The sequence below is a fragment of the Microtus ochrogaster genome, linkage group LG1 (genome assembly GCF_000317375.1).
Source record: "Microtus ochrogaster isolate Prairie Vole_2 linkage group LG1, MicOch1.0, whole genome shotgun sequence".
Classification (NCBI taxonomy): domain Eukaryota; kingdom Metazoa; phylum Chordata; class Mammalia; order Rodentia; family Cricetidae; genus Microtus; species Microtus ochrogaster.
This window is the reverse complement of record NC_022027.1, coordinates 54118331-54132063: the sequence shown is the minus strand read 5'-3', so window position 1 is coordinate 54132063 and position 13733 is coordinate 54118331. Positions and strand designations below refer to the sequence as shown.

The following is a 13733-nucleotide window of genomic DNA, read 5'->3' as shown; positions in this document are numbered from 1 at the left end:
AATGAATTCATTATTTAATTTGGATAGAGAGTGATGATCTAGGGTGTGCTAAATTTTGTCCTCTAGAAAGCAGACCCTTGTGGACAGAGATAAAGACCAATCAAAGGGTTTCCTTCAAAGAAATGTCCCATTTCCCTACCAAATGCACTGAAGACGTGCTGCGTGGCCATCGGAGGCCCAGCGGCCTCTCTTTAGTCTCGATGTGGCCGTCGGAGGCCCAGCGGCCTCTCTTTAGCCTCGATGTCCTCCTCACGCTCTCACGCCCAAAACTAGAATTGCTCCCGCAGAGACCAGCAGCGGTTGACGCAGGCACAGCCGCTCCATGGTGCCTTGCAGCCCCGTGTCTCCAGGCTCGTCTGGACTCTATTGACAGCTGAAGAATAGGACATTCCAGCTCTATGGCTGGCTTTTCCAAGCGTGGAGCTTGAGTTGCTGCTGAGAAATCTAATTACTCCTTCCTTTCATGGTAAAATCCAATTACAACCTCTCCCATGGTGAAAGCCAATCCTTTAAACACAAAAAGGAGCCCAACAGAGAGTATGTGTGTGTTCTTCTCCATGAGGTGGCTATGCAGACAGGACGCAGGGACCTTGCTAGGGACAATCATCATAACCTACTGCTATCCACTTGCTATCCCTTTGCCCTTTAGATGTGATACCAGGAATTTGAGGAAATTTTCTAAAGATCTATTAGTTATGCCAAAGCAAATTTTGAGCCAGCATCTAGTCCCTCCACACATATTTTTTAATTCAGAAAGATGACTTTTCAGAGATACAGAGGTGTCTAGCATCTAAGAGCACTTGCTGCTCCTCCAGTGATCCTGAGTTCAGCTCCTAACACCCACAGATGGTGGCTCACAGGCAACTGTAATGCCACTTCCAGGAGATCCAACACTCTCTTCTGGTCTCAACTGGTGCTTACAGAATCACAGAAATATATGTAAATAAAAATAAATAAGTTGGACCTTTTTTTGGTTTTTTGAGACAGGGTTTCCCTGTATAACAGTCCTAGCTGTCGTGGAACTAGCTCTTGTAGACCAGGCAGGCCTTGAACTCACAGGGATTCACCTGCCTCTGCCTCCCGAGTGCTGGGGTTAAAGGCACCATCACCCCCCGGCCAAGTTGAACTATTTTGAAAAGATGGCTTTCCCTGTTGAACTTGGAATAAATCGAATAAGTTATTTAGGCCAAGATCTGTTTCTGACATCCTTAATGCTGTAGCTGTAGCTCAAACTGTGAAACAGCAGTGTTGTCTGGAGAAGGGTCTCCAGACTTCCTAAAGGCCAGCTGAAATGAGTGGAGACAAGCTTATTTATAGAAATGTGTATTTTGTGCTTGCTTTGGCAGCATATATACTACAAATGTATATTTTATAAGTACTGCACATAAATATTTATAAACCAGCTAAAATAATGAAATTGTTTATTCCATTCAAATCTCTACGATTACAACCTAATCGCTGGAATGGGTCTAGTATCCCGGTATGTAACATGCAAAGAAAAGAGGTGGCAAATGTTGGAACAAGCCTCCAGCCCACTACTGGGTTTTAAACGAAGACAAATGGAATACGGCGTGAGAAGCGGTTACTTTTCATAATAGCATAAACATTATCCTAAATGCCATCAGAATCTGTTGTTCTACATGCACACACACACACAGAGAGAGAGAGAGAGAGAGAGAGAGAGAGAGAGAGAGAGAGAGACCATAGCTCTAAAATCAAAGCCGTGTTTCTGTATTGATTCAACGTGAGCTGCCAACCTACTGATGTGATATGACAGAAATTCACTGAGAGGTAACCTGAGATTCAGAAGAAAAACAACCATAAGAATTGACTTTATTTACTGCAGTGGAAGCCTATAATTGGTTTCATGCCACCAGGCTGGCCAAATATTCAGGCTATGCTGTCACACTGGAGCCATTTGTAATTCTGGAGCGACCGTTGGTTCAGTGCCCTCCACCAAGCTTTCATTCGCCACCAAAGAGCTCTGAGTTAACTCTCCCTGAATCAATGCAACATTCTGTCACATTCAAAAAGAACAAAACCCCAAGTGTCCTCCATTTTTCCCTCTTGCCCCTAGCTCTAGCTCACACAAATACACACAAATACATTTGAAGACCTAACCCTGGAGTCCAGCTCAATCTCTCTGTAAATCTTTCCAATCGTTTCCTAAAGCGTGGAGAGAATAAAACACTAGGAATTTGTTTAAAGCGAAGATACTTTTAGTTTAGACCTCGGTGCCACCAGTCATTCATTCATCCCTATTCGGGGGCTTCCTGACTGCTTGTGGCAGGGTCATCGTATCCACCGTGAGCTAATGATGGGAAATGAGCCATTTTTCTCTAAGTGTTTTGTTATCGTTTGATGTTTTGTTTTTCTGGGCAAGAATATAAATCCATGAAATCTAGATGTTGCAAATTTTTGTTCCCACAAGGAACAGAACACCAGCCTCTGCTTACACTGTGTTTTGGTTCTTTGTCGTGGCATATTTCTCAAACCCTGTGCGTCTGTAGAGTGACTGTTAAGGTCCAAGAGTGAGTCACATGGGAGATGTCTAATTCACCCCACTGTCTCCAGCATCACGAGAGCAAGGCTGAGGGCTCCATAATTCATATGCTAGTACTGGAAGGCAGTGGGCGCATATTTTTGTGTTATGAAGTCAGAAATAATTGTCATTCCCCCCGCAAGAAAAGATTCCCATGTCCACTATTAATCATCCAAATTGCAAAATATATTTGCATTCGGCTAATTGGACCCACTCTTTACTAGATAAAATGTTATGGGTCCTAGGACAGAGCACAGTGTGAAAAGGGGCTGGAGACAAGTTGACATTGAGTGAGCTAAGTAGCACTGAAGAGGCCCAAGACATGGCGTCCCTCGCTATATGAGATCTGAAGATATGCAAACCCATGACTCCTGTATTTTTACTCAAAGTGGTTATCAATCCAAAACACAAAAAGGAAATGGTGATTCCAGGCAACAAACTCCAATCTGAGAACTTGAGGGGAATCTCACTGGAAGTTATTTACCAAAGCATGGGAAGCTATGGAGAAGCTAAGGAGAAGCTACAGGGCTCTTAGGGACAGGGTGGTCAAAACTGAGTTTGTAAATAAAAGGGGAGGAATTCTCTGAATCCAGAGAAAGCCGTCGCAAAGGGCCAGGACACTCAAGAAGAAGCACAGCCACCTGAAGGGACTGAAAACCACAGGCCCTCGCCTTCTGCACCCTTGAATCCTCCTTTCAGGGTCCCTGTTGGCTGAACCCAACAGAAAGTGGGTAAGAAAGTCTGTTGACCCAACCCTGGGAAAGAAGGGTGTGGGTGTGGAGACACACATGGACAGAGACTGTGTCAGATGTAAGGGAGACACCCCTTCCCAGAGTGGGAGGCACACAATGAACAGACACGCTGCGGTGCAGTTGTGAAACAGCTGAGAACCAGCTGTGAACCAGCTGTGCTTTTTGCCTCTCTGGGTTCTTTCAAAAGGCAAAAGTAAACCTCAGCCTCTCCCCTTCTCCCAAGAAATTATTCAAACTAACTCCAACCATAAAGCTCCTTAGGATTAGTTGCCTCTGCACCTGTGAGTGATGAGCTATGTTATATCAGTGGGCAGACAACTGGCATCCTCAGAAAAACCATTGGCCATGACAAGTCTACATGAGATGCTTCCACCATGTGCTAAGACCTGGAGCGGGCTCCTTGGAATGAGTGCTTTTATCCGTAGCTTACACAAAAGACAAAACCTTCTCAGAGCACACCACGGTTCCCAAAGAGGCCCCGTACCATGAGAATCAGGCTACTTGGAACTGTATTTAGGTATTATTTGCTGTTTTCCTTAATCCTGAAAGAGAGCTCTCTCAGTGAATTATTCTTGGTTCATTCACACAGTTGAAAGCACTTGCAATCCCTCTCAGTTAGAACTGAACAACTGACTTATTAACGAAACGGACAATTTCCACTGAAGCCAGCGGCTTTATTTTATACTCATAGAGTTTAACTAATGAGAGAAATTCAAAGAAAAGCAGTCAGATGAGAAGGCCAGAACCAGGCATCCAAAGGAGAAAAGCTTGGTGGTGGTGGAGGGGGAACTAAAGGGAGAAAGAGACTAGAGTATCTGACCATGGCAGGAGCCAGCCTTCAGGCAAGAATGGCCTTGCTTTTAGCAGCATGAAGCACATTGCCTGTTTTATTAAGCCCCTATAGTATCACAAGTGTGAGGAGCTTTCAGAGGAGACTGCTGAGAAGCACATGTGAGATCCATGAAGCTGGGAGTTTGTGCAATGTGTGGAGCCTTCTTCGTTAAGATAAAGGAGTCACCATCAGGTTTTGAACTTTGTGTGGCCCCTGTGCAAACGAGGGATCTGAAACTGGAGGTTCTTGGTTTTGTGATCTGTCCCTTAGGTAGCTAGCTAGAAGATAGATAGATAGATAGATAGATAGATAGATAGATAGATAGATAGATAGATAGATAGATAGATAGATAGATAGATAGATCTCAAAAATATGCAAAACTACTATTGAACAGGAAATAACACAAAAATAAAAAAAAGTCTGTATTCACAGAGAAAGGGGAAAGAGGGCGGAGGCCGTAACCAGAACTGAGAAAGGTTAATACAACCAAAATTACTTCCCTAATTACACTATGAGACAGAGCAAGATGAAGCCATTCTAAAGGCAAATTCTCGAGGGAAAACAACACTGAGAACTGCTTTGTGAGTCTGGGCCTGTGGAGGTGGGGATGAGACACAGGGGGATTAGTGGGCGGTAGCAAATGAGGGCCTCTGAGAGATGAGGAGGAGGCGTGCAAAGGCCTTCATGGCAACCCTACCCTGGAAAGCCCACAGGATCCTCTGAACATAATTAAAGTAATCCCTCAATAACAGGCCCCAGAAGACAGGGACTGCCCTCATTTCTTCTGAGTGAGAGACGGGGGTTGGGGGAGCCTTTGGGGATGTCCTTGAAAAGCACCTATTAGGGTGACCAGATGGGAACAGTGGTGAAAGGGCATGTTGGCAAAGTGAGGTGCTGGGCAAGTTTTCCTTGGTGGGCGATGCTGAGAACTGGAGATGTGAGGTCCCAGGAGGAGCGCCTGAGTGTCACACAGGGAGGGTGCTCACCACATTACCTGGCATGAGGTGTTAACTACTGTTAACGTCGGTGAAAAGAAGGTACTTTTTCAATAAAATTATACTTCGGAAAACACAATGAATACTAAGAGACTCAGCTTCCATTTCTGTTACCTATTACTGAATGCCAATATATTGTCCCAACACGGAAGCCCTTGTATAACATCGGAACGTTTTGTGGGTCAGGGATCTAGTCTCACCAGGAGTACTGACCTGGTGAAGGACTGTCCCTCACAGGTTGGTATGCGTTGTCAAGAACACGTGGAAAGCTGAAATCATTAGGACTGGTAAATGACGTTCAATGATGTAACAGCCCAGGACAAGTGGCTCAGGGCTCCCGAAACAAATGTTCTGAGAGGGAAATATTAAATTTTTGTGACCCGGATCCAGAAGTCTGGACCATCACTTCTGCCTTAAGCACTCAGTCAAACAAGTCACTGAGGACAGCCCAGCTTTGAGGACAGAAACAAGACGACATTCAGTAGGAAGAGCAACCAAGACCTTAGCGCCTACACAGAGAAATGGAAGACATGGTTGCTTGGAATACAGCTCGGGACTGTGGAGCTTTGCTTCTTAGGAGGATATTTCTTTCTGCTGCCAAGTGTTTCATCTGGATATTTGTTGTGGTGACACAGACTGGCTGGCCAATAGGGGCGTTGGATTTGGGATTCTAAATTGCTGGTTTCCGCAGAAAGGCCTTACCTAGAGCATGAGTCTAGCTGGCATGGTTTAAAGTTTCAGCTGAAGTCGCCCATCTGGCAAGAGCCATTCTGTCCCTAACTGAAGAAAAAGGCTTCTTCTCCTTCTTTTCCACCACCCTGCATCTTCAGGGTTGCTGGGTTTATGACAGTAAATACTGGTGTGAAAGAAGGAAAGAGCTGGAGAGCGCTAAGGGACAAAAAGATTCCAAATCTGTGAGTTGTTAAGGACCAGAGTTGTTAGGCCATTTTCTGCCTTGGAGCGTTTCAGGAAATTGAAAGGGTCTCCATTGTCACAGGTGTTAGGGATCCCTGATGGCTAGGTGCTCTCCTATGAGTCTCCTGGGAAAACTCCTCCAGCCCTGTCTTGTAGATAAAGTAATGAATGGCCTGGCCAAGGTCTCTGGGCAGTGGGGAGACAGTTCCGGTCTAAAGCTCAGATTCCACTTCCCGGCCAACCCTTCCTTCCAAACGTTCTGCAATGAGCCAGCTTGTAGATTTGGAGAAGAGCGCCCATCATCTCATGTCAGTACACAAGGTATAATTCCACATATGCAAAATTGTGTCCCTGTCTGCATCTCTCGTGTCTAGAGCCTCATCTGCTCTTCCTGAAAACAAAGTCTGCATTTGTAGAAACAGCACACTAAATCTGACTGTCTCAGAATAACTGATTTTTTTTTTCATGTATCCCGGAATAAATGGTACTCATCTTCCTGAGCGAGGACGTCATGGTTTTTGTTTTTGAGCACTTTGCAAGAGTCAGCAAATCGCCTTGGCCGTCTTCAGCGTGGCGGTTGTTCTCACAGCATCTCATTTCCTACCATAGGCCTCACTTCTCAACACAAACCCGTGCATCTCAGTGATAGCCTACAGACCGTGAAATCATTCCCATCACCGTGCGACAAACACAGTAACCCTGACGAGGCAGCAGGTTCAGCCATTTATCCCAAGACAGAGAATACACTAGAACTGTCTCCTGCTTTTTAATATGGGACAAGCAAAGATTCATCAGTGGTTCACTAGTGTGTCCTCTTGGGTCATTTCCACATCACATTAAACATAAAATTTGGAAGTAAAGAAAAAGGAAACTTCATTTCCCAATGACCCTTAACCATTAGCATTCACTGAGAAAATAAAGTATTTTTGGATACCATCAGTCATAGATATATCTAACGTATTCCCCCCTAAATTTACTATCTATTTAGTTTTTTACTTTTGCTCTTAGTTCCATATACGAAATGCTTATTTCTTTTTAATTGTTATCCTTTGGGAATTTCACATATGAGTACTTCATTTACATCCTTTCCACCCCTTCCTCTTCCTCTCCAGTTTCCCGTTCCCCTAGGAAAATATTTATGTTTGATACAATAGTCAAAATATGTTTTAGAGAAAAGACCATCTGGGGGTTGTGAAATGTATAGGGTTACCTCTGGTTTTGTCATAGAACATTACATTGAGCAGAGCTGGAGGTCCCTGGCAGCTTGTGTCTTTTCTCGTCGTAAATGGAAACATATGAAGGATCAGGCTTTATAGGAACAAGGTGAGATAAGAACTGAAATAGGTTTCCATTCAGATGTGGGAGACTAGTAAAATGACAGTCACTTCCAGAGTAGACAATAGCCAGCTAGCATTTGTAAAACCATCTGGTAGTCGTCCCAAAGGAAGCCCCCACGAATCTGACACTGTCTTCTTGATTCACAGGTCCAGACAACATGACGCCTGCGCTTTTCTTCCTGTACATCTTGGGGACTGCAGCTGCGATCCCGGTAAACATCCTTCCCTTCTGTGTTATAGCTCTCCCTCCTGGCTCTGCATTTGGAAAAAACTTTTCTTGACTTGAGGTGCTGAAGCAGGAAGATCCATCTCAGGCCCCAGCTGAGCCTAAAAAGACCCAGTCCCAAGCAAAGACACTCCCACCAAAACGATCCTTCTAGGATGGCTTTGGATTCTTTGTAATTCCAATTACATTTCCATGAAGTAAATTCATAAGTAAAAGGAAAAAATCAAGATAACATACTTTAAAAAACATTTTCCCAAGCAATAAGGTAAAATAATTATGCAACCGAAAATGTTGACTATCATCTTATTAGACAGAGTCTACCCAAATAGTGGTGAGGGAGAATAAATTGTAGATCTGTGGAAAAACAAAGAATTTAACATGTATTGTGTAGCCATTCTCCTCCATTATTCTCTTCAGGATCAAAGGCATGCTGTCTGATTTCTGAGACTGAGACTCTCTCCTGATACTCTGCAATAATAAAAACAGGATTCAGTGTAGTAGAATCGTATATGCTATGGTAATCGATAGCTGCTACCTCAACTCTAGGTTGTCCAAGACAGTATGTTCCAAGTAGGCGTGACTAGGGTGTCTTCTACTTCATGGTCAGGCACACTCTCCCCAGCACCATCTACAAGTAATAAAAACCACTATATGCAAAAAGCCACGTCAGCGGTTTTGGCACTATTGATTGGAAGCTTTCCTTTTAAAGCCTGGTGATCATTTCTGATATCATCTTTCATTAAACCACTTGCACCATCTGTTTTTCTTCATCCAAGGGAAGAACCAACCTCCTTTAGACAACATTGCGCCCTCTACCCTAGACTAAGATTTGATTCTTCCTTTTGGATGAACGGGAGCTGCTTCCAGACAGCAAAAGCAAACTCCATGTCTCCCTGATCAAGCAGTTCATAGAAAGAAAGGGTTTATGACGAACACTAACAATGATGCTCTAAATTAGCTCACGGGAGCAGTCCAGTTGACGTTACACACTGTACTCTGAAGTTAGAAAAGTGGGATGAAGTAGCATAGAATTCCCACAAAACCGTTGCTTTTTCCTGAAAATATGCTTTCCCTTCGGAATGGCCATACTTTCAACTTTATAAACAGACACCCAGAGTCTTTGAGCCAAACGTTTGAAAACACTCCCACATATAGACACAAGCCAGATGTTTCCTTTCCGGGCTGATTTATCATAAGCAGACCCAGCCAGACGCTGAAAAGCTAACTGTCTTCTCAAAAGACTGGCCAGTGTAAAATGCTGCAGTATTTTCCAACCTTGGTTGAATTCGTCAGCAACTAATAGTTTCTGTGTGGTCGAGAGATTCCAAGTAGATTCTCAAGAGGGCAGGAGAAATAAACATAGATGGTGAAATATATTTCAATTACCAGAAAGAAAATGAGCTGCCACACTAGTGTGTGCTCCGTGGAGGTAGGAGGAGCAAGAAGGTACAGGAGAGAGGCAGGGAAGGGGAGCAGGCATCCAGCAACAGGCCCAACCTCCCTCTCCATTGCCGCTCCATGACGCCCTGGGGAAGAAGAGACTTGCCAAAGTAGGCTCCAATTCTCCTTCTCCTCTTTGCTTCAGCTTCTTCCAAATCATTTTCAGTGTCAATCCTTTTAGTTGAGAAGGAGGTGAGATGCGAAATAGCAAGATCGTAACAGATCCTGTAGCCACCTCTCCTTCTTTACTAGCACTGTCGGCACCAACGGGCCTGCTGGTGGGTGAGAAGACACTGACTGTAGAGCCTGGGCTCTATACTTAGGTCCCCTGCATACCCACAGGATCTCCATAAAGGCAAAGTTCTGCTTCCGACACTGACAGTTCACGTGTTTTCATCATGGAACATTACTGTCAGGAAGACTAGTTTTCACGTGGGAGCTCTGAAATTTACAAAATAGTTTATGTCCATCCACTCAGTCTCTGTGTTTCTGCTCGCTTTGCCAGGGGAGGTGGAAGGAGAGAAGACAACAACTTGTTGAGTCCAGTAAAGATCAAAGAGCAATCAAGGCTCGAAGCGAGACCTCCCTCCAACTCTAGTTACCCAGCTTCTGTTCTGTGCATCACTGCCCAGCTCTTGGTTGATGTCTCTCATCTTGTACAAAGCCATGGCTCTTGCTGAAGTTAGACTCCCCAGTAGCTGCTCCCTACCAGGCTCCACGCCCTGTCTCGCACAATCTTTTAATTGGTTCTAAATTAAATAGCTTGTTTAGTCAAAGGTGTCCTGATGGCTTTTAGTAAAAGCCAATGGGACCAAGAAAATAAATATTTAGCAAGAATCTTATAATCTTTTCTGTTAATTTTCTGTGAGAACTTAAAAGCAGCCAAGGTGCTGTTCGGTGCTATATCCTGGGGTTAATTTTGTTTTTCTCCATTTATGTCAAATAACACTTTCCAAGATCATAAAATATGTATGTTTCTGTCAAGATTAAAAATCCCAAGTCAAATGGGGATGTTCTATTGGGAACTCACCAAGGCCAGCTGGCCTGGATCTGAAAAAGCCTGGGATAAAACCGGACTCTCTGAACATAGCGGACAATGAGGACTACTGAGAACTCAAGAACAATGGCAATGGGTTTCTGATCCTACTGCACATACTGGCTTTGTAGGAGCCTAGGCAGTTTGGATGCTCAACTTACTAGGCCTGGATGGAGGTGGGGGTTCCTTGGACTTCCCACAGGGCAGGGAACCCTGATTGCTCTTCCGGCTGAGGAGGGAGGGGGACTTGATTGGGGGAGGGGGGGGGAAATGGGAGGGGGTGGCGGGGAAGAGACAGAAATCTTTAAGAAAGAAAGAAAGAAAGAAAGAAAGAAAGAAAGAAAGAAAGATCCCAAGTCAAGAATAATCATTACTGAAATATCTTCTGTTTTATTTTCAGCCAGTCTTTGCATATATAGCCTTTCATAAATTTGACTATAATTCTTCAATGTAACAATAGATTGCAGGCATTTTCTGGTGGCCTAGGCAATTCTAGAGACCACCATTTATTCATGTCACCAGCAAAGACTCCAGCAGCGGTGATACTGACAAAAATAACTCATGTATTTTAAGCTGGCATCTGTCTGTTAGTGGCACAAAGTCTTTGTCTTTTTCAGACAAATGCAAGGTTTCTCTCTGGTCATGTCAACCCAACGACCGCAGCATTGGTGACACCCGACGATGCAGCAGCCCCCAGTGCCGGGGTTGAAGCTGCAGCGGACATAGAAAACCATGCCAACGATAAGGTAAAAGTCATCACCATACTAGTGTCATCTCCTTAGTTCTCCAGAGAATTTCATATAAAAGCATGCTTAAAGTTTAATATATTCATTTCTCAGTTTAATTTTGTAAGTACAATAATTACATGAACTATCTCTAAACACTGAAAGTTATAGGGATTAATGAGTGTACTTACTCTCTGTAGTCAAGTGCTATATAAAATATTTCATTTTACAAAATTTAAATTCAGGATAAACCTGTGCTTTAGAAGGTGAAGAACGGCATAAATATGTTTAGATGATAATGCATGGAGAAAGAAGGGAGACAACTTAATATTAACCTTGTAACGGTAAATATGAATACCATGTCATTTGTTTCAAGAATAAACTTTTGTTCTTTTAAGGCTGAACAGCCTTCAGCACTGAAGTCAGAAGAGGAGAACCATGAACTGTCAACAGAACAGGACAAAGCCTACAGCCTTGAGGAGGATCTCAAGGATGAGGAGGACGGGGAGGGCGATTTAAGCGTGAATTTGGACTATTCACCGACAGAAGGAGCGATCGATGCACAAGATGGTACAAGTGAGCCTCCTCAACAGGAGAAGCTCCCAGAGAGCACCGATTTCCCTGAGGTTGCGTCTACTTCCTCCGTGGATTCCAACCGACAGGCAAATGTCACAAAGGGGGAGGGAAGCCAAGAGCAATCTGAAGGGGACGCAAACCAGCAACTGAAAAAGAACAACCAGCATAACCAAGACTTAATGGATGAAGAAAGTCCAGAACAAGATCCAGGTGCTCCCGATGAAGAAGAGGAAGAAGAGGAGGAGGAGCCAGGAGACGTTGGTGCTCCCGGTGATAACCAGGAAAGGGAAAAAGAACCTCCCGAGGAGCAGCCCATCAGCAAGCAGGAAGGGAACAGTGACCAATCTGATGATCCCTTAGAAGAGTCCAGTCCACCAACTCCATTAAGCAAGCCGGAGAAGAATGGGTTTCAGCAAGGAAACCAAGAGCAAGAAGGTAACTCCAATGCAGAAGGGGAGGACATGACGGCAAGCAGTACGAAGCACATTCAGCATACAGAGTGGCAGGAAGAAGGAAAAGCTGTCCTCGAAGCTACTGGTAGCCAAAAGGACGAGGATGGAAAGACAGTTTCCGCAGAACCTACCGACGGTGTTGCCATCCTGGCCAGTTATGATGGCAGCAAGGATGACACTAAGCACGATACAAGTGATGACTATTTCATCCCAAGCCAGGAGCTCCTGGAGGCTGGGAAAGGGGATCCCCTTTCCTATTACCTCAAACGTGCTGAGCAAGCAACGGATGAGAATGAGAAAGTAGACAAAAGTGAGGCTGGAGACAACCAAAGGGTGAGACTGTTTACCACGATGCTTATCCAATCAGTTAGCCAGGAAATAGCCGCCACCGCTCTGTATGCTCTCACGCCCTGCTGTGTGTGCTTCACACAGAACATTCCTAAGATACAGGCCAGGCTGAGCATCCCCCCTGTGAAGTGATGGACCAAAAACACTGCAGTTTTGTTCAGTCCCTGCAACATGTGCATATACATAATGAGATATCTTGAAAATAGAATCCATGTTTAAGCACGAAATTTGTTTTACAAACACTCCCTATGTGTTTCTAGCTTAAGCATAATGTCATACAATATTTTGGATGTGACTGTATTTTAACTGTAACCTGTCACATGAGCCCATGTGTTAAGTCTCTGCTGTTGGTGCCACGTCAGTGCTCAGACAGTAGCTGGATTTCAGAGAATTTCATATTTTCAAGTGTTCAGATTATGAATGTTCACCTTGTGCAATTATGTATTTGTCTGTCTGTCCATCACCAAACTGAGAGCATGTTCTGTTTGAACTCCTCTTGGAAGCAGACCTTTGATTTGAGTGACAGGTATTTGAGAAGTACAAGAAACAATGAAAGAGAAATGTGAATATTACGTAGGAAAGGAAAAGAAGCTTTAAAAATTAATTAAATTTGTTTTTTAAAAACTCCCAAGGATTATTCCATTTGGGAGTAAACAGCTGGGACATTTATTTTGTCTGGGATTTGTTAGAGGTAATAAATCCCGAACACATCCAGTTTGCCCTTTGAATCAGCCGAGTAGATTTCTTTGGCTTAGGGGGCTTAGAAATGCAGACAGTCGAGTTGAAAATCCCTGCAGCTAGCTGGAAAATTCTGACAGACCTCAATAAGGGAGCCATAGGCAGCTGCAATTCTGCTGTCTTCAAAACTGGGGTCACATTGGTCCTGCTGAACCACTGTGTCCGTCAAAATGCCTCCAACATAAGCAGAACTGGCACCATTTGTTGAATTAACCATAAAAGTTAAAGTACTGCTTTATAAAGCAAACACATGCCCTATGAAAATATGGAAATTGCAGCAGGGAAAAAGAGGAAATTCTGTTTTCATTTGGCTGCTTAATCACTTGGGCCTTCCAGGCAAATTTCCAGCACACTGCCTGCTGCTCCCCACCCCAGGAGGAATTGATCCCATCTGCCTCCCCCAGAAGGAACTGACCCCATTTGGGGTGGCAGGCAATATCAAATCCCAAGGTCTTTCCTGCCATTTAAGATAGAAACTTTCTTACACTTCAAACCTGCTAAGAAAGTGTTATCAACACATCCACAGAGGTCACTGATGGACTTCCATCCTCGTGACAGAATCCCAAGACAATGTTATGGGGACAGTGCTTTAGACCCAACTCCAAAGCAGTGATCTTCCTCACACAGAATGATTCTTGCTCTCCAAGGGTTACTGTCTCCCTCTGCAACTTTAGGGGTTTCCCTACTGAGAGCAGAGCATGCGCAGCTCAGTGACAATAGTACACACAGCTCAGTGACTGTATGCACAGCTCAGTGATGACTGTATGCACAGCTCAGTGACTATATGCATAGCCCTGTGACTACATGCACAGCTAAGTG

At 44.1% G+C, this 13733-nt stretch overlaps 1 protein-coding gene across 1 annotated transcript in view; it reads left to right on the top strand.

The window, feature by feature from the left end:
- Sparcl1 (SPARC like 1) overlaps window positions 1-13733 on the top strand; it is a 30968-nt gene that overhangs the window by 6502 nt on the left and 10733 nt on the right. Inside the window, exons 2-4 of the mRNA XM_005359586.3 lie at window positions 7521-7585; window positions 10693-10821; window positions 11199-12161. Of these exons, the coding sequence (XP_005359643.1) occupies window positions 7532-7585; window positions 10693-10821; window positions 11199-12161 (1146 nt within the window). The 5' untranslated portion in view covers window positions 7521-7531. The remainder of the gene's footprint in view (window positions 1-7520; window positions 7586-10692; window positions 10822-11198; window positions 12162-13733) is intronic.